At 43.6% G+C, this 25,679-nt stretch overlaps 1 protein-coding gene across 6 annotated transcripts in view; it reads left to right on the plus strand.

Annotated features, from left to right (window-relative positions):
• Positions 1–7,851: 7,851 nt before the first annotated feature.
• LOC144594668 (C-Jun-amino-terminal kinase-interacting protein 4-like) overlaps positions 7,852–25,679 on the plus strand; it is a 130,363-nt gene continuing 112,535 nt past the window's right edge. For all 6 annotated transcript variants that reach the window (XM_078401496.1, XM_078401499.1, XM_078401498.1 and 3 more), the window contains exon 1: positions 7,852–8,377. In XM_078401496.1, the coding sequence (XP_078257622.1) occupies positions 8,081–8,377 (297 nt within the window). In that variant the 5' untranslated portion in view covers positions 7,852–8,080. The remainder of the gene's footprint in view (positions 8,378–25,679) is intronic.

The following is a 25,679-nucleotide window of genomic DNA, read 5'->3' on the forward strand; positions in this document are numbered from 1 at the left end:
CAGAGGGTGGCGAATTTTTAATTTTTTTATTTTAATTTTATTTGTCATATGTAGGTTGGCACAGGGTCAACGGTACAATGAAATGTATTTGACAAGACAACGGGTCACCTCAGCAAACATTCCAATGATAAATAAGATTAAAATGACATGAGTAAGGTAAAAAGACAATATTAAAATAATCAACATATGTGAAATGTGTTTGAGTTCAGAAGCCTGATGGCCTGATGGTAGAAACTGTTCTTAAGTCTGGTGGTACGCGCAGCCATACTCCTGTATCATCTGCCTGACGGTAACAAGGAGAACAGCCTGCGTGCTATGGTCCTTGATGATGCTGCGTGATGAATCTGTGGAATTCTTTGCCACAGAAGGCGGTGGAGGCCAAGTCAGTAGGAAAATAACTGCAGATGCTGGTACAAATCGAAGGTATCACAAAATGCTGGAGTAACTCAGCGGGTCAGGCAGCATCTTTGGAAAGAAGGAATGGGTGACGTTTCGGGTCGAGACCCTTCTTGGGTCCCGCCGTGCCGCGTCACTCTGCTCACCCCCAAGAAGGGTCTTGACCCGAAATGTCACCCATTCCTTCTCTCCAGAGATGCTGCCTGACCTGCTGAGTTATTCCAGCATTTTGTGATACCTTTAAGGCAGAGATAGATAGATTGTTGATTAGTATAGGTGTCAGGGGTTATTGGGAGAAGGGAGGAGAATGGGATTAGGAGGGAGAGATAGATCAGCCATGATTGCATGGTGGAGTAGACTTGATGGGCCAAGTGGGGGGAGTCCAGAACCAGGGGCCACAGTTTAAGAATAAGGGGTAGGCCATTTAGAACAGAGATGAGGAAAAACTTTTTTAGTCAGAGAGTTGTGAATCTGTGGAATTCTCTGCCTCAGAGGGCAGTGGAGGCCAATTCTCTGAATATATTCAAGAGAGAGCTAGATAGAGCTCTTAAGGATAGCGGAGTCAGGGGGTATGGGGAGAAGGCAGGAACGGGGTACTGATTGAGAATGATCAGCCATGATCACATTGAATGGCGGTGCTGGCTCGAAGGGCCGAATGGCCTTCTCCTGCACCTATTTTCAATTGTGTATTGTCTATAAGTGGCCTAATTCTACTCCTATCACTTATGATAGTTTTACTTGTACTGAACTGTACACAAAAATGAATTTCACTGTTCCTCGGTAATACTAGGGAAGGACCTCACACCAGCAACCGTGGATTGTTTTCCACACAGTGTGTCCCCTCCTGCAATAATTGATTGATTTATTTAAAGATACAGCTTGGTAAAAGGCCATTTGACCCACCTTGTCAACCATCCATCATTAATCACTTCCTCCACACACCCTTCCTGGAGGCGTGGCCATGTATTTTTAACTCATTTAGTTTTAGCTTTGCTGCACTTTAGTTTTTTTTTGCACCTCTTCAGATAGCACTGCACTCTTTGTATCATTCTGCTGTTTGCATGTGTCATTCAATATTGTTGTATCTGTCCTTACCGTATACTGTTGACTCTCTGGGCTTCATGCAAACAAGGAATTTCATTGCACCCTGGTGTACCTGACAGTAAATCTGAATGTGTAGGAATCTGTATCTTGTGCTCCCTAACTCAAGGTCCCCTTTCCCCTCACACACACTCTCTTTCCCACCAGTATGAAGAAGGGTCTCGGTTCCTGCCCTTCCCTTCTCTCCAGATATACTTGGTTCCCCGCACTTCCCCCTCTCTAGTGCCTAGTTGCTTATCTCCCAATTTTGAGACTTAATCGAACATTCAATACATTCAAAACTCCGCTGCCCGTCTACTCACCCACTCCCCGATCCGTGACCATATCACCCCCGTCCTTTACAAACTCCACTGGCTCCCCATCCCCCAGAGAATCCAGTACAAAATCCTCCTCATGACCTACAAAGCCCTCCATAACCTGGCCCCATCCTACCTGACTGACCTCCTCCACAGGCACACTCCCACCTGCACCCTCCGCTCTGCTGCTGCCAATCTCCTGTCCCCCCCCCCCCCATCCGGACCAAACTCAGATCCTGGGGGGACAGGGATTTCTCCATCGCTGCTCCCACCCTCTGGAACTCACTACCCCAAACCGTCAGAGACTCCTCCTCACTCACCACATTCAAAACATCACTGAAGTCTCACCTGTTCAGCACTGCCTTCAACCACTGAAGGTCACCTCACCTTCTGTCTCCTTTTTCTGTTCGTTTACTTATTTATCTATCTATTCACTTCTCTATGTTCTAGAAATCCCTGTAAAGCGTCTTTGAGTGTTTGAAAAGCGCTATATAAATGTAATGCATTATTATTATTATTATTCATCCCTTGCCTCCTTCAAGGATATCCTTATAAAGGCCTCTTGGAACTCCCTCCCTAATAATATTGTAGAATCAGAATACATCATGGCTGAAATACTAAGTCTTTTGTGTCAGTGTTTATCAAAGATGAGAAATCTTAGCAGGTTTGAAGATCATAGATGGATGAAAATTCACGTGGGAGGAGGTACCAGAAAGAGTTAGCTAACCCTAACGTTCAAAAAGTCACCTGGTCCAAATGGAATGCATCTTAGGTTTCCGAGGGAACAGCTGCTTCCTTACTGTTATCAGTATCTTGAATGGACCTCTCATAAACCATTCGCTCAATTTAGCTTGTTGCGACCCTAACACTTTCTTTTAAAACTACATTTTTGCAGTAGCTGTAATACTAAAGTGTGCACTTTGATTCCTTTCTCTTTTTTTGCATTACCTGTTGTACTTGTGTATGGTATGATTGGACTCGTGTTGAAGTGCATTGTCATGTGTGCATGTATGTTGAGGTACAGGAACAATGAAAGGTTTTGCTTGATTTCATGGTATGATTTACCTGGATACCATGCAGAACAAAGCTTGTCACTGTCCATCAGCACTTGTGACAATAATAAAGCAATGCATATTAAACTAATACTGCTGCAGTTCATTTGTTGAAGCTCTTCCTAAAGTGGTATTGGGTGGGAATTCCAAGATTTAAACTTTGCCAATATGAACAAATAGTAATATATTTTCAAGTTAGGAACAGGGGACGTACAACGAGATCTGGGTGTCTTAGTGCATCAGTCACTGAAAGGAAGCATGCAGGTACAGCAGGCAGTGAAGAAAGCCAATGGAATGTTGGCCTTCATAACAAGAGGAGTTGAGTATAGGAGCAAAGAGGTCCTTCTGCAGCTGTACAGGGCCCTAGTGAGACCACACCTGGGGTACTGTGTGCAGTTTTGGTCTCCAAATTTGAGGAAGGATATTCTTGCTATTGAGGGCGTGCAGCGTGTTTACTAGGTTAATTCCCGGAATGGCGGGACTGTCATATGTTGAAAGACTGGAGCGACTAGGCTTGTATACACTGGAATTTAAAAGGATGAGAGGAGATCTTATCGAAACGTATAAGATTATTAAGGGGTTGGACACGTTAGAGGCAGGAAACATGTTCCCAATGTTGGGGGAGTCCAGAACAAGGGGCCACAGTTTAAGAATAAGGGGCAGGCCATTTAGAACTGAGATGAGGAAGTTGTGAATCTGTGGAATTCTCTGCCTCAGAAGGCAGTGGAGGCCAATTCTCTGAATGCACTCAAGAGCGAGCAAGATAGAGCTCTTAAGGATAGCGGAGTCAGGGGGTATGGGGAGAAGGCAGGAACGGGGTACTGATTGAGAATGATCAGCCATGATCACATTGAATGGCGGTGCTGGCTCGAAGGGCCGAATGGCCTCCTCCTGCACCTATTGTCTATAAGTCAGAACAACTTTACATCATTTCAATCTTACTGCAGGCAGACATGGAGAGGAGCTTGGCACTGGAGCTGTGAATGGAGTTGAACATTGTGCAATCATCAGCCAACATCCCCACTTCTAAATTGATGATGGAAGGAAGGTTATCGGTGAAGCAATTGAATGTGGCTGAGCCTCAGACGTCTGAACAGTTTCCCACATTGTCGGCTAGAGCCGTTGTTCTAATTGCATTTGAGCAGCTTGGTGAGAGGCACAGCTAGTTCTCAGCTGAGCAAATGGAATATCTTCTGATCCGGCAGCTTTTGGTGACTCAGCCATTACTTTCTACCACATGGATTGAAGTTGCAGACAGACTTTGTGATGGTGGGATCTTGAGAGCAATCAAGTGGGTCATCCATTTGACCTTTCTGACCAAACAAGATTGTAAATGCTTCAGCCTTGTCTTCAGCACTCACTTGGTGCTCCCACCATAATTGAGGGTGGGAATGTTCTTGGAACATCTTGTTGGTCAATTGTCTCCTACCATTCCTGACTGGGTGAGATAGGACTGTGGAGCATTGAATTGATCCATTGGTTATGAGAACACTGAGCTCAATTTGCTAGTCAGCACATTTGTAGTTGAGCTGCAGCTTCACTCAGTTTGCACCTCATGTTTTGGGATGTCTGATGCTGGTCTAAACATGCCCTTCAGCACTCCTCACCAGACCAGGGATTAACCCCGGCTTCACTGAAATGGGAGCCAGCGCTGTGCTGGGGCATGAGGTTACAGATGGTGGAGGTATACATCCACTGCCGCCAATGGCCGTCTGCATGGTCAGGTTAGAGCTCTACACACATCAGTTAGCAAAGTTGAGGCGGATGGAAGCAAAGGGTCACTAGGGGTATGAGTAGGAAATTAGTTTCAAGACAGAAAACAGAGCAGTGGGGAATGCTTGTTTTCCAGTCTAGAGGAATTTAGATTGTGGTGTTCCCCACAGATCAGTGCTAAAAATGCAGCTAGATTCAATATGCATCAACATTTCTAAATTTGGAAATGACATAAACGTTGGGCATTAAATGTGGCAAAGTGTAAAATCATAGTCTGCTGGAATACATAGGTAGGCTGTGTGATGGCAGATGAAATTTAATAGAAGTGTGAAGTGAGACACTGTTGCTGAAAAAATAGGCAAAGAGAAACAGATTAATTTGCACTGTTCTGAAGGGTTTGCAGGAACAGAGGGACCTGGATGTTATGTTATGTACATAAATCCTTGAACATCACAGAACAAGTTGAGAGTGGTTAGTAAAGCATATGGTATCTTATGCTTTGTAAATAGAGGCAGAGAATACAAGAGCAAGGAGGTAATCTTGAATCTGTATAAAATAATAGAGGAAGAAGTTTGGACTTTTTTACCTTCCATCAGTGAGTAATGTGGGGAATCCGCTGTAGTGGATGTTTATGTTAACTTTTATGTATTTGTAGGTCTTGTTGCTTTTTTTTCCGTATGGCTGTATGGTAATTCGCATATTACTGCACCTTAATTGGTACATGTGACATTAAAAGACCTTTGAACAATCATTCAGCACCACAGAAGTGTTGTTTGAAATTTTCCTCATCTAATTTTGTGAAGTTCCCAGAAAAAGTGCAGAAAACATTAACTCGAATGAAAAGCTGGGACAATGAAAAGTTTGCCATGGAACAAAGGTTGAGAGAAGATTTAAAGGAGGTGGACAAGATCAGGAATGGTTTAGAGGGGGGATTTTTGTCCTCAGCAATAGAATATTCGAGGAGCAAGAAGCATAAATGTGATTTTTTTTACTAAAGATATATGGAGAGTATGAAGTTTTAAAAAAAATACAGAACTACCACGGCTTTGAATCAATCTAAAAAATGGTTCTTACCCCATTCCTCCACAGATGCTGCCTGACCCACTGAGTTACTTCAGCACTTTGGTTCAAGATTAAAGCTTCTGGAGATTCTTGAGGCTATAGCTTGTAATTTACTGCTCATAAAGATGATTGAAATCAAAGCAAACAAGTCTTTTAGGTGATAAGGCACAAAAGGCTGGAGTAACTCAGCAGGTCAGACATCTCTGGAGAAAAGGAATAGGTGATGTTTAGGTGACGAGAGGAATAGGTTCTCAGACTTCAATCTGAAGAAGGGTCTCTACCCAAAACATCACCTGTTCCTTTTCTCCAGAGATGCTCTCTGACACTCCAGCATTTTGTGTCAAGCTTCAGTTTAAACCAGCACCTGCAGTTCCTTGCTACACTCTTTTAGGTGATAATTGGATAGGCACTTGAAAGAGTAATTTTCTAGAAGCTGATACAGACTTAATGAGTAAGAAGGAACTGCAGATGCTGGTTTAAACCGAAGATAGACACAAGAAGCTGGAGTAACTCAGCGGGATAGGCAGCATCTCTGGAGAGAGGGAATGGGTGATGTTTCGGGTCGAGATCCTGCTTCAGACTTAATGAGCTGAATCACCTTGTTCATTGATGCAACACGCACAATTCCGTGATTCCTTGTAGGACTGCAAAGAAAATTATTCGCTGCCATCTACTCAACAGGAATTCAGAAAGGTGTAAAAAACCTTTAGCTCGAGCAGTGAAGCAAATGCCCCTAACAATGAATTAAGAAAAGTACTTATCCTTCCTGATGTGATCCTAGATGTCATATTCCAGATGAGATTAACAGTGACTGATCAGAAATCCAATTTTACTAATACCAACATCATTTTTATCCAGTACAATATTTTCTTACTTCTTAATACAACTTTCCTGCAAATGGAATTAAATTCAAATTAAACAGACCTGTATCTCTACAAATATCAATTCACAACTTACAAAGGTACTGGTTCTTTGAGATAAGTTACATGAGAATGGACGAGAAAATATCTTTGCATTCTGATCAAGGTTCCTTTTGCCCTATTAGTCACCTATGTTTTCTTCTGGACATTTAGTCTGTGGTTGATGTTGGACCACATTGTAACCATAAATGAGTTCAGCATGCTCAAATAGTGCAGTGCAAAAAACAGTCATTACCACATATAGTTGGCTAGCCAATGATCTCACTACTCAATGCATGACTGAGGGAGACAATCTTGTTACAAGGTGGGAGAATAAATTGCAGGTCAGTTGCTACCTGTTCTCAAGAAGCTCAAGTTCTGAAGAAGGGTCTCGACTCAAATCGTCACCCATTCCTTCTGTCCAGAGATGCTGCCTGTCCCGCTGAGTTACTCCAGCTTTTTGTCTCAATGGAGAGGAGTCGGGTCTGTATGATGGAATGAGCTGCGACCAGAACTCTGCAATTTCCTGCGGTCTTGGGCAGTTCCCAATAGCAAGCTGTGATACAACCAAACTGCATGCTTTCTGGAGATGCAAAATGTTGGAGTAATTCAGCGGGACGGGCAGCATCTCTGGAGAGAAGGAATGGGCGACGTTTCTGGTGGAGACCTTTCTTCAGACTGAGTAGTGTAAGAAAATAACTGTAGATGCTGGTACAAATCGAAGGTATTTATTTCACAAAATACTGGAGTAACTCAGCAGGTCAGGCAGGAGAGAAGGAATGGGTGACGTTTCAGGTCAAGACCCTTCTTAAGACTGATGTCAGCAGGGGAGGGGGCGGCACAGAGGTGGAATGTAGTCGGTGACAGTAAGACTGGTGGGAAAACTGGGAAGGGGGAGAGGATGGAGAGCAAGAGAGGGAAAGCTGCCAAGGGCTATTTGAAGTTAGAGAAGTCAATGTTCATACCGCTGAGGTGTAAGACAATAGGTGTAAGACAATAGGAGGAGGCCATTCGGCCCTTCGAGCCAGCACCACCATTCAATGTGATCATGGCTGATCATTCTCAATCAGTACCCCGTTCCTGCCTTCTCCCCATGCTTTCTGTGGAGACAGGTTAACTCACCCAGCGCTGGGTGGGTGGGTGGATGTAAATAAGCAGCACATTCCTGCAGGAAGGGGATGACCCAGTTGCTGTGGGAGTGCTGTATGTGGGGGTTTTTTGGGGGGGGGGGGGGGCTGACGCGGGAGCGCGCGGCCGGCTGGCGGCGGGACCCAGGCGGTGGCGCGCCCGCGGTGTCGGGAGCGCGCCGGGGGGGGGGGGCGGGGCCGCCGCGCCTGTGGCCTCGGAGCGAGTGCGGCGTCAACAGAGAGCGCGGCGAAGGCCAGTGGAGGAGCGCGGCGCCGCCACACACAGACCGGCAGCAGCTGAAGCTGAGGAGAAATCACATTCTTTTTGTTTTTTAAAACCTCCTCACGCTTTAATGGGGTGTAAATAATCCGTTTATTTTTTTTGCTCCTAGTAATATTATATATATATATACACATACACACACTTTAAAAAAATGGAACTGGACGATGGGGTGGTTTACCAGGACGACTCCAACACCAACGTGATGTCGGAGCGGGTGTCGGGCCTGGCGGCCAGTATTTACCGCGAGTTCGAGCGCATGATCCGCAAGTACGACGAGGACGTGGTGAAGGAGCTGATGCCGCTGGTGGTGGGCGTTCTGGAGAACCTGGACGCCGTGTTCGCCGAGAACCAGGAGCACGCCGTGGAGCTGGAGCTGCTGAAGGAGGACAACGAGCAGCTCATCACGCAATACGAGCGGGAGAAGGCCCTGCGCAAGCACGCCGAGGAGGTGAGAGAGAGAGAGCCGGGCCGGGGGCGCTCGCCTCCCGCCTCCTGCGCCGCGTCTTCCCCCCCCCCCCCCCCCCCGCGAGGCCGGGGCCCGCTCCGACCTCTCACTCCAACCTGCCCTTCAAACCCCGCCCCTCCTTCCCTCCCTCGCCCTGATTGGTCCACTTCGCCCGGCCTGAACCCGCCCCGTCCCTCTGCCCGCCGCCGATTGGGCCTTCGGGCTGTCGGTCAACCCCGCCAGCAAGATGCGTTGCACCCGGTGAAAACATAACGGGGGCCTTGGCTTCCCGAAGAAAGCCGCCGCCGCCTTGTGTACTTCTTTCTTCAGTGAGGTGGTGCTTATTGAGGGAGGCGGCGTGGCCCTTGACCGTTGTGTTTCCCACCGGCAGGTTCCTGGGTGAACTGGCACACACTGTACTGTTGGTCTGCGGGAAGAAGCGCCGCCCGGGTGCGGGTTGGCGCGGAGCTGCAGCGGAGCCAAGTTTCCCTGACAGCTGCCGCCGGTCTCCTGCAGAACTCTCATAGAAACATAGAAAGCATCGGTGCAGGGGTGGGCCCTTCTGCCCTTCGAGCCAGCACAGCCATTCAATATGATCATGGCTGATCATCCAAAATCAATACCCCGTTCCTGCCTTCTCCCCATATCCCTTGATTCTGTTAGCCCTCAGAGCTATATCTAACACTCTTTTGAATACATCCAGTGAATTGGCCTGCACACCTTCTGTGGCAGAGAATTCCACACAGATTCACAACTCTCTGGGTGAAAAGGTTTTTCCTCATCTCAGTCTTAAATGGCCTACTCCTTATTCTTAAACTGTGATCCCCCCTTGGTTCTTTCTGCTTTCTACTTCACAACCCCCAGCAGCTGGGCTATCTCGTGCAGGTTTCTGAACGCTCCTTCCTTCCCTCCCTCCACCCTCACATCAACACAAAGTTGCCCCAAACATAGTCTACCCATTTGTTGATTCTTACTTCTTTTTGTCCGCCCTCCTCCCCAACATCTCCGATTCCAATCTTAACATTCCAATGACATCTAATTAACCTCCCCCCCCCCCCCCCCCCCCCCCCCCCGCAGAGAAGTCGTTTAGGAGCTTGCTCCTAACAATAATATCCTATCTGAAACTACTATGGGCAGTTAAAGAGGATGTATTTTGTCGGCAGGTGTGATGTACAAACGAGCGTTCAGTTTGGTAGCGATGACAACGTAGTTGCTCTTATTTTGAGCAAAGTTGTCTTTTTAAACCACGCTGACAACTGCTGCATTTTATGTGCTTACCGTAGCTTTGTGTTTAAGAATTGGTGGGTGGGTTTCTCCCATTATTTATATTGGTGATCAGAATCTTGTGTTGATAAATAGCAGCAATCATCTGATAATGTGCAAAGCATGTCATGAGAGTCGTACAGGTATGATACGATAGAACTTTATTTATCCCAGGAGCGAAATTGGTCTGCCAACAGTCATAAAACACAACAAGGTACATGAAACATGAAATTAAAGTGGCGAGTGAAAGTCCATGATTGGGGATGTGCAAAGAACGGGGAGGGGGGGAAGAGGGCATAATGTTATTGAAACTAATATGCACGTTGTAGGACAATATAGCTATCTATCTTTAGGAAACGGGGCTACCCCTCTTCCATTATAGATGAGGCTGTCACTAGGGCCTCCTCAATATCCCGCAGCTCCGCTCTTGCTCCCCCTCTCCCCTTTCGTAACAAGGATGGAGTCCCCCCTTGTCCTCACTTTCCACCCCATCAGCCAGCGTATCCAACAAATTCTGTCACCTCCAACGGGATCCCACTACTGGCCACATCTTCCCATCTCCTCCTCTTTCTGCTTTCCGCAGAGACCATTCCCTCCATAACTCCCTGGTCCACTTGTCCCTTCCTACCCAAACCACCCCCTCCCCAGGTACTTTCCCCTGCAACTGCAGGAGATGCAACACCTGTCCCTTTACCTCCCTCCTCGACTCCATCCAAGGACCCAAACAGTCTTTCCAGGTGAGGCAGAGATTCACCTGCACCTCCTCCAACCTCATCTATTATATCCGCTGTTCCAGATGTCAACTTCTCTACATCGGTGAGACTAAACGCAGGCTCGGCAATTGTTTCGCTCAACACCTTCGCTCAGTCTGCCTTAACCAACCTGATCTCCCGGTGGTTCAGCACTTCAACTCCCCCTCCCACTCCCAGTCTGACCTTTCTGTCGTGGGCCTCCTCCATTGTCATAGTGAGGCCCACCGCAAATTGGAGGAACAGCACCTCATATTTCGCTTGGGCAGCTTACACCCCAGCGGTATGAACATTGACTTCTCTAAGTTTAGATAGCTCCTCTGTCCCCCTCTTTCCCCTCCCCCTTCCCAGTTCTCCCACTGCCTTCCTGTCTCCAACTACATCCTTTTTTTGTCCCGCCCCCTCCCCGACATCAGTCTGAAGAAGGGTCTCGACCCGAAACGTCACCCATTCCTTCTCTCCTGAGATGCTGCCTGACCCGCTGAGTTACTCCAGCATTTTGTGATACCTTCGATTTGTACCAGCATCTGCAGTTTTTTTCCTACATATCTTAAGTAATATGTAATCTTGTTCTTCCAGTCTTGCAATAAAACAGAAGACAATTACCTCTCTTACTGTTACTCAGTAAGATCCAAAGGCAGGGCCCAATCTAAATTTCTTACTCCTCCACTTTCTTTCTTGGTTGTTGACGTGTCTTGAGACTGCAGTTCGCCCTCTGCATGAGACCTGAAAGACCCTCAGAGGTCCCCTGAAAGAGGTTTTCTCTGGCGTGCAGCACTGAAGTTCAAGACTAGATTTTGTTCTCAAGTTGGATTTGATCTCTCAGTCCTCATCAGAACCAATATCTCTTCAGCTGAGCTAATGTATCATCTTTGTATTGAGTTTTGAGACATATTTGACAGTAAGGTTCTCTGGTAAACTAATGATGGTTATTTGTGATAACTCTAAAATCAGCTAAGTTTATTGCTGCTTCAGCAGAGCACTGATTGAACATGCATTGGAGATCAATGGCATAGGGTTGACTCCCTTGATAAAATCAGTTTACAAGCTTTGGGTTGTTGTACAGTGTTCATTGCTCATGTCTGCTTTGGATGCACAATGACATTCCATACACTACATTACGTTGACATGAGAGAAGATGCAAAATGTAGTTTTTCAAGATGATGATCTCCTATGACCTCAGGGAATTGGGGATGGGCAATAAATAATGGTAGGGCGATGGGGAAGTGTGTATGTACATTACACTTCTACAGATCGTCTGGAAATCCAGTGGTTCAATTACTATATATATTTGGTGATCTTTTTATTGACATTAACATAAACAAAATAGTGGCATATTAGCATTATTTTCTCAAACTAATTGAGATTTTTAAAATATGTTAGTTGTGACTTCAGCCCTCTATGTTCCACAGTCTGTAATTTTTCTTTTAAACTAGTTTTCACTGTAACCTCCTCCATAAAACCCACCACCCTGCATCAGTCGTTTAACCAGTTCTGATGTTTCCAATGATTTGTGATAGATTTTTGTACAGTCATTCCACAGGTGAAGTGGCTAGTTTCTCATTCTATATTGAAAGTGCTAAATAAAATGCTTATTGTTTTCTTCCTTTAAAGGAAAGTTGGTTTGAATTAAAGGATTGAAGTACAGGAGGTTGTTGATGTGTCACAGGGTTATTTAGCATGGAAACAGGCCCTTTGGCCCAACTCGTCTAGGTGATCAAGCTAGTCCTAACTGTCTGAACTTGGTCCCTTCCTATCCATGTACCTGTCAAAGTGTCTTTTAAAGGTCAGAAATGTACCTGCTTTTACCATTGGCAGCTTATTCCATCTCCTCATCGCCTTCTGTGTGAAAAAGGTACACTTCAATTTGATTTTAAATCTTTCCCCTCATTCACTACATGTCAACCTGCTCTTACTCTGCTGGCTTGTTTAATTACTTTAGTCATATGTTCCATCTTGTTCCGTTTGTATTTTTGCCTTGCATCAATTTCTTAGCTAATGTGACTTATTTTGCCATGAATGAACACCATGCAGCTTAATATATGCAGCTTAGCCTCTTCCTTTTATTCTTTTGTGCTTTAAATTATCTTTTCCTCTTATCCCACCTGAGCAAACAGTACTTATAGCAGAGCATAAACAAATTGTGGAGGAAGGAACTGCAGATGCCGGTTTAAACCGAAGATAGACACAAAAATCTGGAGTAACTCAGCGGGACAGGCAGCATCTCTGCAGAGAAGGAATGGGTGATGTTTCGATCGAGGCCCTTCTTCAAACAAATTCTGTTGAATGTCTGTGTTGACCACTTGAGTCATTCAGAACTAATCTTGTAATCCTGTTGCCTCATTCCATAGCTCATTCCACTCCTGTGTCAATACAATCTGCACGTGTGGACATTGAATCGCCTACTGATTTTAAATGCCATTAGTATATCTTCTCTATTCTAATCTTTCCTCGTATTATCCTTGTAGATCTCTTCCTTGCATTTTTCATGAGCACCACCCTTCCTAAACTGGGTGTAACTCAAACAATATTCTAACTGCTTACCCAGTGATTTTGTGCGTGTTTAATACTGCAACTTGCATTTGTATTCTGTGGTGCTCGAACATAGCACAATACAGAACAGATACTGGCCCTTTGGCTTAAGATGTCTGTGCTGACCATGATGCCAAATTAAACTCATCCCACCTGCCTGCATATGATCCATATCCCTTCATCCCCTGCCCGTTCATGTGCCTGTCCAACAAATGTCTCTTAAATATTGCTATTGTATCATCTTGGTCGGCATATATATGTTCGGCTGAAGGGCTTATTTGCATGCTGCATGTCTCCCCTGGCAGTAAGTTCCAGGCACTTCCCACATTTTGTGTTTTTTTTTTTATTGCTTTGTAAATCACCTTTAAACTTTCCCTTTTTCAGCATAAACCCAAGCCCTGTAGTATGTGACACCCTGGGGCAGAAATCTCCGACTGTCTACCTCTCATAATTTCATACTTCTATCCAGCGGTCCCTCAGCCTCCAACTCTCTCTCCCTAGAAAACAATCCAAGTTTGTCCAGGCTCTCCTTGTAGCTATTGCTCTCTAACCTGGGAAATGGCCTGGCGAACGTCTTGTGCACCCTCTCCACAGCTTTCGCGTCCATCCTGTCTACCTTTGCAAATCATCACTGGATATCTTCAACAGGTTTACTGACCTTTTTCTCTCTTCCTTCATCAAGTGCATTTCATTAGTGTTTGTATTAAACTTCATCTGTTCATTCTTCAGACATCTTTCTACGAAAGTTACCTCTAGTTTTTTGGATTGCTACAAAAGAGCAAGAGTTGAATTAATGGTAAATTTTTAAAATAGGTTTAAAATTATTTATTTTCAGTGATGGACCACATTAAATCCAGTGAGAAAATTCACTTGTACCTGAGATCGTTAGAGCATGTACCTTTCTGGTGTGACTGCTGGATTGTGGAGGAAACCTTTTAACTTGAAGATAGACACATATATTAGGTTATCAAGTTTGCTCTGATGTTGGTTGTTTGTTAAATCAAAGCTATGAATTGACCAGACAAAAAGCAAGTTGATCTGTCATGACTGCATAGTTGGAAAGAATAGCCGGACATCAGGAGACTTGTGAAGTGCAATGTTTCTGCGGTAGGCCAAATAGCTTCTCAAATGGCTACACTTGTTAATTAAATCATGGGGTGATCTGATTTTTGGCCTCCGTGTCACCACCTTGCCTGATCCCCATTATCCCGTGAAGGAAGGAACTGCAGATGCTGGTTTAGACACAAAATGCTGGAGTAACTCAGTGGGACAGGCAGCATCTCTGGAGAGAAGGATTGGGTGGTTTCCTTGAAGACGGGTCTCAACCCGAAAGGTCACCCATACCTTCTCTCCAGCGATGCTGCCTGTGCTGTTGAGTCACTCCAGCATTTTGTGTCTACCCCCATTATCCTCAACCCCATCTCCAAATCGCGGTCAGTACATTTTTGGGGCCCAGGCGGAAAATCCAAAGATTTAAAACATTCTTCCTCAACTCTGCTTTCAACAGGTGTCCCATTATTCTGAGTCCAGATTCCCTGCCAAGGAAAATATCCTTGTGGGAGGTTCCCTATCAAGCTCTCGTGGAATTGCATATGGTTCCTATAAGGGTAGGAAAATAACTGCAGATGCTGGTACAAATCGAAGGTATCACAAAATGTTGGAGTAACTCAGCAGGTCAGCCAGCATCTCTGGAGAGAAGGAATGGGTGACGTTTCAGGTCGAGACCCTTCTTCAGACTGAAGAAGGGTCTCGACCCGAAACGTCACCCATCCCTTCTCTCCAGAGATGCTGCCTGCCCCGCCGAGTTCCTCCAGCATTTTGTGATACCTATAGTTCCAATAAGATCAACTCTCTTAGGATTTCTTGCTAGCTGTGAGGAAAGGTTAGACAGACTTGCATTGTTTTCCCTGGAGTGTCGGAGGTTGAGGGGAGACCTGATGGAAATATGTACAGTTATGATCAGCACAGATATGCAGAGTGAGGGTGAGGAGAAGCTCGTGGATAGTTCACATATTAGAAATTAAAGACTCTTAAGTATTATAAGATTTGGTAAATGGAGCCAGTCTAAAATTCAAAAATCTCAAACTATATTCTGACCAAATCTTAATTTTATCTGATGTGCTATATGTAATTGCATTGTGATATGATTAAAATAAATGTGAAGTCTGAAACACCAGCACAAAATTCCAATTGTTATTCTGTGCCCCACTGCCCCGAGTTACTGATGCTTCCATGATACAGATTTTCTCTGTGCCCTATCATGTAGGCCTCGGAGGCTGAATCTTTGAATTTCATTGCTATCTTAGGCAATCTGACCTATTTACTTTAAAAATTCAATGTCTGGCTGCTTAAAACAGCATGTTCGGTTTTGCATTGGAATAAGATTGCATTAAATCTATTGTGAATTTTATCTGCAGTGCGTTTTACAGACAATTCAGTTTAGAATTTATTATTAAACACCTTTTTTGGCCATAGAAAGATAAAATTATAAACTGTTCATGTTGGAAAGGTTGCACCATATTATACTATGATGAGATGGTTTCTGTTCAGGTTAAATTAAATTGCATTAAATATATTGTCAGTCCACTGTTTCCTTAAGGATGTCAGGCCTGATCTTTTATAAACAAGGTTCATCCTAAGCGTTTGCCGAGAACAAAGTTGCAGGCAGAACTAAGACAATGCATTTTGCGCATTAACGGTGTATCTTATGATTATAATTGGGGAAAACAGACTCTGACTGCCGAGAGACACAAGAGACTGCAATTGCTGTAATCTGGAACAAAAACGAGCTGCTGGAAGCTGTTGTGTAAGAAAATAACTGCAGATGCTGGTACAAATCGAAGGTATTTATTTCACAAAATGCTGGAGTAACTCAGCAGGCCAGGCAGCATCTCAGGAGAGAAGGAATGGGTGACGTTTCGAATCGAGACCCTTCTTCAGACTGATGTCAGGGGGGCGGGACTAAGGAAGGATATAGGTGGAGACAGGAAGATAGAGGGAGAACTGGGAAGGTGGAAGGGAAGAGAGGGACAGAGGAACTACCTAAAGTTGGAGAAGTCAATGTTCATACCGCTGGGCTGCAAGCTGCCCAAGCGAAATATGAGGTGCTGTTCCTCCAATTTCAGGTGGGCCTCGCTATGGCACTGGAGGAGGCCCATGGCAGAAAGGTCAGACTGGGAGTGGGAGTTGAAATGCTCAGCCACCATGTTGGTGATCAGGTTGGTTAAGGCAGACTGAGCGAAGGTGTTGAGCGAAACGATCGCCGAGCCTGTGTTTGCTGGAAGCTGTTGTAAAGTTCAGATGAAGGATTCCAATCCGAAATGTCAACTTCTCATTTCCCTCCACAGATGATGCCTGTTTAAACCAGCATCTGCAGTTCTTTCCTACACATGATGCCTGATCTGCTGAGTTATAGAGTGATAGTGTGGAAACAGGCCCTTTGGCCCAACTTAACCATACTGTCCAACATGTCCCAGCTACACTAGTCCCACCTGCCCACATTTGGTCCATGTCCCACCAAACCTGTCCTATCCATTTTCCTGACTAACTGTTTCTTAAACGTTGGGATATTCCTCCAGTTATATGAAACATCCCGACGGCACTACCCTCCATCTCTGAACAAGCCAATTCAGCATCCAACGTGCAGGGATGAACTGCAGATGCTGGTTTACACCAAAGATGGACATAAAATGCTGGAGTAACTCTGGGTCAGGCAGCATCTCTGGAGAGAGGAAATGGTGACGTTTTGGGTTGAGACCCTTCTTTAGACTTATTAAGTCGCCATAGATTCTATGTGACTTAATTTTGAAGGAATACTCAACCTCTCCCTATAGCTCAGACCCTCAGCTCTGGCAACACCCTTGTAAATGTTCTCTCTACCATTTCCAGCTTGACAACATATTTCCTATAACATGGTGCCCAGAACTGAACACTGGAGTTATTCCAGTAACTTATTTTTTGCTCTGACTATTTACCCTGTGTAAATTAATAATTTTATATTTTTCTGTCAGGTCACCTCTCGACCTGCAATGTTGCAGAGATTACCATCTAAGTTAGCCCAACTCTCCTCAGAGCTAAAACGAAAACACTACAATCCAGGGTCCAAAACACTCCAATATTCTGGTGAACCTCTTTTGCAACCTCTCAAGTTTGCACATCCTTTTTATGGCAACCAGAACTGCACACAGTGCTCCAGATATGGCCTACCTGACGTTGTATAGAGCTGCAGCATTTCCCAACTTTTATACTCCATGCCCTAACCGATGAAGGCAAGCATACCAAATGCCACCTTAATCAACATGCCTACTTTCAGGCAGCTGTGGGCCTTCACCCCAAGATTGCCTCTATATAGTTATTCCTGCTGTTCTACTGTATGCTTTCCCCATTTACTATCTACCCCCTCCAAAGGTGCAGCACCTCAAACCTGTTTCAACTCCATTTGTCATATCTCTGCCCAAATTTCCAACCGATCTATGTGCTACTGTATCCTTTGATAACCTTGTTCGCAATTCACAACTCTAATTTTTGCATCATCTGTAAACTTACTAATGAGACCACCTACAATTTCATCCAGATCATACAAGTGTGGTTCCAGCACTGATCGTTACAGAACACAGATACAAAATACTGGAGTAACTCAGCGGGACAGGCAGCATCTCTGGAGAGAAGGAATGGGTGACGTTTCGGGTCGAGACCCTTCTCCAGACCACCCACTGATCGCAGACCTCCAGTTATAAAAATATCCCTGCAGCACTATCCTCCATCTCTGACCAAGCCAATGTGTATCCAACTTGTGTAGGAAGGAACTGCAGATGCTGGTTTATACCAAAGATAAACATAAAATGCTAGAATAACTCAGCAGGTCAGGCAGCATCTCTGGGGAGAAGAAATGGGTGACGTTTCGGGTCGAGACCCTTCTTTGGACTCCACTTATTAAAAGTCACCGTAGATCCTTTCTGACTTAAGTTTGAATTTCTTTCCATTTAACATTGTAAATGTTTTGAAGGGTCAAATCATCTTTAGAGAATTTTCTTATGTGCTGTCTTAAAGTGAGTGTCAATGATGGGGAGTTGAAATATTGAATGGAAGAAAATGTTAAGGCAGTCACTGGTCAAATTACAACCAAAATGAAGCTGTTAATCCAGCTATTGATAAACTGCTTGCATTCAGCTGGGTCATCAGTTCTACACTTTCCCTTCCAAGTAATTTCCATAGGGTGTTTAATGCTCTCCAACTCTTGATTTGTATGTGTAAGATATGATTATCAAGAAATCTCAGATACAGAAGATCATTGCCTCTGTTTCTGTTTCCACAGATGCATCTGTTTGCTGAGTATTTACTGCATTCTCTCTTCACGTTGCATGCCCAGCAGCAGCAATTTTTAATTTTGTCAGTGGATAAGTGCAGTAAACTTTGTTACCCAGCATCTGCCGGTTTATGCGTATTTAGATAAGAGTTGCCCCAACCACTTGCTTGGTGCTGTGCCATTGCCATTTAAGCTGCTCCTGTTGAAATGTTGGCTATCAGTGCATACTGGATGTAAAATGACAGATAAAAAGCTTTTACTGTAGTGTCTAACATTCCGTATATTCAATCATTTCCTGAAATTGGATTGGACCTTGCATTCTATGAATCTTAAAGCAGTGAATTAAAATTGTGTTAGTTTAACATGAAACCCAAGTCTCCAAAGGATTAATATTGAAAGTCACTTGAAGTAACATGCAGCTTAATGTCATTGAATCACCTGTTTGCAGGTAGCACCTCCATTCAGTCTGAAGAAGGGTCTAAACCTGAAACGTCGCCCATTCCTTCTCTCCAGAGATCCTGCCTGTCCCGCTGAGTTACTCCAGCATCTTGTGTCTACTTTCATTCAGGATATGTTTTCCAATTCTACCTTTTTCCTCAGCATTTCAAGTATAGAAACAGAACTGTATAGCAAATGCAGTTGTAAAATTAATTTCTACATCTTTGAGTGAAATTTGTTGAGGAAGTAAATCTAGATGTGAGCTGGGTGTGTGAAACAGTGACACAGAAAGTAGCACTAGGTAAAAGGGCAAGGTAGCAGTGTGCTGCAGTTGATTCTCCAGATGTTATGAACATATTATTGAATTAAATCAGAATGTACCAGATAAAAGGCAGAAGTGAGGTAGTCTTTGCTGCTATATGCTTCAACTTGAGGTCTGTAAATAAACCTCATTAATTTTCACGCTAATTAGTAAACTAGACAAAAGCAACATTACTTGGGGGTGGGTGGGGGGGAGACTTTAAGTAAAATTGTAAACTGTTGGTAACACACAGCAGGAAAGCCAGTAACTGGAAAGAGAAATAGAGATTGTGTTTAAAGTAGAGGATTGTTGATTAGAGCTTTAGTGTTTTGATTTTCAATTCATATGAGGTGCTGTTTTGATATAACGTTCTGCTCATGGCGCCTCTTAAAATCAACAGTCATGAATTCAGTAAAGTAGCAAAATTAAAAAGAAAAAGAAAAGTCAATTAATTCAAGTATAAATTCTCTGCTTTGATCCAAACCCTGGTTGAGAAATTAGCAACTGCCAACTGTTCCATATGAAGCATATAAGGCCATGGATGATTGGAATTAAATAATTTCCTTTCACTTTGTCACTAGATTGGCTCAGTAAACCATACTTTAATAAGCTTGTATCCAGTTAACCCAAATGTGTTACTTGATTAATCACAATAGGAGAATGTATTTTATTTACAAGTGATTTGATAATCAGCTATTTGCATCTATCAGAAATGAATCTCTGTTTTATAGGAATGTTGCTTCGTGCAGAGAGGTGAAGTGTATTCATTTTTGTATAATTTGTTGTTCGGTCATGTTGCAACATGTTGAAATATTGATAAAGTCAGCTGCCCCAACATGGTTCAAGGGATCAGTGAAGTTATGCTGTATGAGTAACTACCACCCACTACATCACATGCCTATTTGCAATCTGAGGTGGTTTTGTTATCTAAAAAGATCATAAATAAGTTCCAAATTGCTAGAAGTAAAACTTGCAGAATGATCATAGGACTTTTGACTGGAGACTTTATTTAGATGTATTTTACTTTGTCCCGATTGTAAGAAAAATGAGTGCATCTTGTGATCAAGGTTTATGGGCACTGAAGATTTGCACAGATTACATACAATGCCCTCCATAATATTTGGGACAAAGACCCATCATTTATTTATTTGCCTCTGCGCTCCACAATTTGAGATTTGTAATAGAAAAAATCACGTGGTTAAAGTGCATAATGTCAGATTTTAATAAAGGCCATTTTTATACATTTTGGTTTCACCATGTAGAATTTATAGCTGTGTTTATACATAGTCCCACCCCCCCATTTCAGGGCACCATAATGTTTGGGACACATGGCTTCACAGTTGTTTGCAATTGCTCAGGTGTGTTTAATTGCCTCCTTAATGCAGGTATAAGAGAGCTCTCAGCACCCAGTCTTTCCTCCAGTCTTTCCATCACCTTTGGAAACTTTTATTGCTGTTTATCAACATGAGGACTGAAGTGTGCCAATGAAAGTCAAAGAAGCCATTATGAGACTGAGAAACAAGAATAAAACTGTTAAAGACACCAGCCAAACCTTAGGCTTACCAAAATCAACTATTTGGAACATCATAAAGAAGAAAGAGAGCACTGGTGAGCTTACTAATCGCCAAGGGACTGGCAGGCCAAGGAAGACCTCCACAGCTGATGACAGAAGAATTCTCTCTGTAATAAAGAAAAAAACCCCAAACACTTGTCCGACAGATCAGAAACACTCTTCAGGAGTCGGGTGTGGATTTGTCAATGACCACTGTCCAGGGAAGGCTTCGTGAACAGAAATATAGAGGCTACACTGCAAGATGCAAACCACTGGTTAGCTGCAAAAATAGAATGGCCGGGTTACAGTTTGCCAAGAAGTACTTAAAAGAGCAACCACAGTTCTGGAAAAAGGTCTTGTGGACAGATGAGACGAAGATTAACATATTATATCAAAGTGATGGCAAGAACAAAGTATGGAGTAGAGAAGGAGCTGCCCAAGATCCAAAGCATACCACCTCATCTGTGAAACACGGTAGTGGGGGTGTTATGGCTTGGGCATGTCTGGCTGCTGAAGGCACTGGCTCACATATCTTCATTGATAATGTGATACTGTTCAGTACTGCCTTCAACCACTGAAGGTCACCTCATCTTCTGTCTCCTTTCTCCTTTCTCTGTTCGTTTATTTATTTACTTATTTATCTATTTATTAATTTCCCTATGTTCTCTAAATCTCTGTAAAGCGTCTTTGAGTATATGAAAAGCGCTATATAAATAAAATACATTATTATTATTATTATTATAATACAACTGCTGATGGTAGTAGCACAATGAATTCTGAAGTGTATAGACACATCGTATCTGATCAAGTTCAAACAAATGCCTCAAAACACATTGGCTGGCGGTTCATTCTACAGCAAGACCATGATCCCAAACATACTGCTAAAGCAACAAAGGGGTTTTTCAAAGTTAAAAAATGGTCAATTCATGAGTGCCCAAGTCAATCACCTGATCTGAACCCAATTGAGCAGGCCTTTTATATGTTGAAGAGAAAACTGAAGGGGACTAGCCCCCAAAACAAGTATTAAGCTAAAGATGGCTGCAATACAGGCCTGGCAGAGCATCACCAGAGAAGACACCCAGCAACTGGTGATGTCCATGAATCGCAGACTTCAAGCGGTCATTGCATGCAAAGGATATGGAACAAAATACTAAACATGACTACTTTCATTTACATGACATTGCTGTGTCCCAAACATTATGGTGCCCTGAAATGGGGGGGACTATGTATAAACACTGCTGTAATTTCTACATGGTGAAAACAAAATGTATAAAAATAGCCTTTATTAAAATCTGACAAAGTGCACTTTAACCACGTGTAATTTTTTTCTATTACATATCTCAAATTGTGGAGAACAGAAGCAAATAAATAATGGGTCTTTGTCCCAAACATTATGGAGGGCACTGTACTCTCTTTGTTCTGTTTTTCGTATTTCTAAAAACTTCCCCTTTGCTGTATGTTCTAATGGAAAAAAATGTTTGCTATTTTAAGCTTGAATGTTTATTTGTAACATTCTTTTTCATTGTAACATGAGACTCACACAATGACTTCCACAAATACTGTCTTGACATTTACATGGCACTTTATTTTGTTATCTACGCTATCTAAGTTATGTGGACTCCTTTGCTTATGGCCAACCATGGTAATGGGGGGGGGGGGGGAGGCTAGAGAGTATTGCAAAACTGATGTTTTCTAGTACCACATTACATTTCCTAATCTCATGCCTCATCTTTTAAATAACTCCTTGCATTTCATGTAATAATAGATGATATAGTTCTACAATGGGTTGTAGATCCCGAGCAAGAAGGGATAGGAAGAAGAGTCTGAAGAAGGGTCTTGACCCAAAACATCACCCATTCGTTCTCCAGAGATGCTGCCTATCCCGCTGAGTTACTCCAGCTTTTTGTGTCTGTCTTCGGTTTAAACTAGCATCTGCAGTTCCTTCTTACACATAGGAAGAAGAGGATTGGTCTTGAGGCGTGGAAGACCAGAGGGAGGTAACCATGCAGTAATGCTGTGAAAATGAGTTCTAGAAAGCAGTTGCATAAGGGACTGCATGAAGAGAGGCAAGAAGAAAGCAGTCAGAGATTGAAGTGCATGAAATAACTTGAAGGCAAAAGCATGCATTAAAGGAGGGTGAAACAATGGGAGGATATGAAAGTACAACAATTTATAAGTTCATTTATGATTGACGATGATTGGTGGAGCCATGATGTAAGTGAAAACGCTGATGCTGGCATTCTTGGTGATTTTCTTTTTAGTTTTTAATTTAGTTTCCAAGCCTTCATTCAGCATTGATCTGCAGCAGATTTACCAATTTGTATGCTCTCAGGCACTGCTCTGTACTGGTGCTATCACATCGTTTAAGCATGAACTCGCTGAATTCCAGTGAACAGGTAGCAACAAAAGATCTTTGGCCTCCCTATCAAACCTCTTTTATCGACAGTGACACAATGGACCCAAGGTGAGCTGGCTAATTGGCTTGGAGATTGGAAGTCTGTGACCAGTGGTTTACTGCAGAGTTGGTGCTGGCATCTTTGTTTGATATCCTGCCAAAGGAGGTGGGGGAGTCTGATATAATCACTACATTTACGAGACATTTGGACAGGCACATAAACAAGCAAGGTATCATAAATGATAGGACTAGAATTAGGCCATTCGGCCCATCAAGTCTACTCCACCATTCAATCATGGCTGATCTATCCTAACCCCATTCTCCTGCCTTCTCCCCATAACCTCTGACACTCGTACTAATGAATAATCTATTTATCTATGCCTTAAATATATACACTGACATTACCTCCACAGCCTTCTGCGGCAGAAAATTCCACAGTTTCACCACCATCTGACTAAAGAAATTCCTCCTCATCTCCTTCCTAAAAGAATGTCCTTTAATTCTGAGATACCTCGAGTCTTAAACTCTCCCGCAAGTGGAAACATCCTCTCCATATCCACTCTATCCAGGCCTTTCACTATTCTGTATGTTCCAATGAGGCTCCCCCCTCATTCTTCTAAACGCCAGCTAGCATTGAGTTTGCTTTCTTTATTACTGATTCAACTTGCAGATTAACTTTTTGGGAATCCTGCACCAATTTCTGGATTCTCTCCCCTTTTAGGAAATAATCTACACCTTTATTCGTACTACCAAAATGCATGACTCCACACTTTGCTACACTCTATTCCATCTGCCACTTCTCTGCCCACTCTCCCAACCTGTCCAAGTCCTTCTGCAAAGTCCCTGCTTTCTCTACACCACCTGCCCCTCCACCTATTTTCGTATCATCAGCAAACTTGGCCACGGGGCCTTCAATCCCCTCGTCCAAATCATTTATATACAATGTGAAGAGCAGCGGCCCCAGCACCAGCCCCTGCGGAACTCCGCTAGTCACTGGCAGCCAACAAGAAAAAGCCCCTTTTATTGCCACCCTTTGCCTTCTGCCATCCAGCCAACCTGATATCCACGCTAGTAACTGCCCTTTGATACCATGGGCGCTCATCTTCCTTAGCAGCCTCCCATGTGACACCTTATCAAAGGCTTTCTGAAAATCTAGGTATTGAACATCTGCTGACACTCCTTTGTCCTGCTATTTACATCTTCAAAGAATTCCAGCAAATTTGTCAAGCAACACCTCCCCTTCACAAAGCCATGCTGACTTTGGCTATTTAGTACAGAAAGATGGGGACCAAATGTAAGCAAATTGGATTGTACAGGAGGGCAATGGCTGGCATGGATATGGTAGGTTTGAATGGCCTGTTTCTGTGCTGTACCTAACAACTTTCCTAAAAATCCCCAAAAAGCGTAATTACTGTGAGTGTCAGTGGTTTCCTCACGCCATCATTTGCTTCTGTTCAATTCTAACTGTCAAATTATCATTGTAATTCTGTGGAACAAATGTTCGCAATCAAGACTGCAGTTCCAGTTGCCCTTGTACAGGAAAGATGTAGAAGGTTTGGAGATGGTGGCGAGGAGATTTACCAGAATGCTGCCTGGATTAGAGGGTTTCAGCTGCAGGGAGAGGGTGGAGACGGTGGAGAGGAGGTTTACCAGAACGCTGCCTGGATTAGAGGGTTTCAGCTACAGGGAGAGGGTGGACAGACTTGGATTGTTTTCTCTGGAATGTTAGAGGTTGAGGAGAGACTTGATAGAAGTATATAAAATTATGAGGGGCATAGAAAGGTTAGCAGTCAGGGTTAAAATGCCCAATACCAGCGGGCATAGCTATAATGTGAAAGGGGGGAAGTTTAATGCAGATGTGCAGGGAAAGTTTTGTTTTTACACAGGGTGATGGGTGCCTGCAACCCATGCTCAGGGTGGTGGTGGAGCCGATACAATAGTGGCGTCTAAGAGGCTTTTAGATAGGCACGTGGGAGTGCAGGGAATGGAGGGAAATGGATCAAGTGCAGGCAGATGAGATCAATTCAGTGAGGCATAATGTCCAGTGAAGGCATTGTGGGCCGAGGGGCCCGTTCCTGTGCGTAGCGCTCTGTGTTGATGTATTCTTGCAGCTGTTTCTGCCCAGAAGCTGTTTATACAGACTAGACGCTCCACCATTGACTCCATCTATACTTCACGCTGCCTCGGCAAAGCTGCCTAGCCAAAGACCTTGGAGAGGTATGGGTTATGTGCAGGAAGATGAGTGATGGTCTTGATATTATGTTCAGCACGAACGTTGTGGGCTGAAGGGCCTGTTCTTATGCTGTACTTTTCTATGTAAATAGAAATTTGTGCCATTTTATTGTCTTTAAAATGGAAGATAATTGAAATGGCTTGCATGTCATTTGTTTGCTGTACTATAGGCCCCTGTAGTCAATCAATCAATTAATAATGTAGCTCGGATTGGTCTCGTCTCTTAATTTTGAATGCATTGTTCCCTGAGGAGCACAATGAAGCAAATGTTTTTTCCGTGAAGGAGCATTACAGCTTTCTGTGGTTCCTGAAAAGTGCTTCTTGGGTCTTTGCTGGTGAAACAGTTGATAGATCGAGCCAATATTGTTCACGCTGGTGGGAAGAAACAATGCATTCAGTTCTTGAATCCTATCTCTGAATAATTTACTCAGCTGTTGCAGAAGTGGACACATTTAGGACTATTAGATTTATCCAGTCTTCGAGCATGTTTCACTAATTGATGAGTTTACAGCTATCTGTGACCTAACTTGCACACTTG

The sequence above is a fragment of the Rhinoraja longicauda genome, chromosome 6, assembly GCF_053455715.1.
Source record: "Rhinoraja longicauda isolate Sanriku21f chromosome 6, sRhiLon1.1, whole genome shotgun sequence".
NCBI classification, from domain to species: domain Eukaryota; kingdom Metazoa; phylum Chordata; class Chondrichthyes; order Rajiformes; family Arhynchobatidae; genus Rhinoraja; species Rhinoraja longicauda.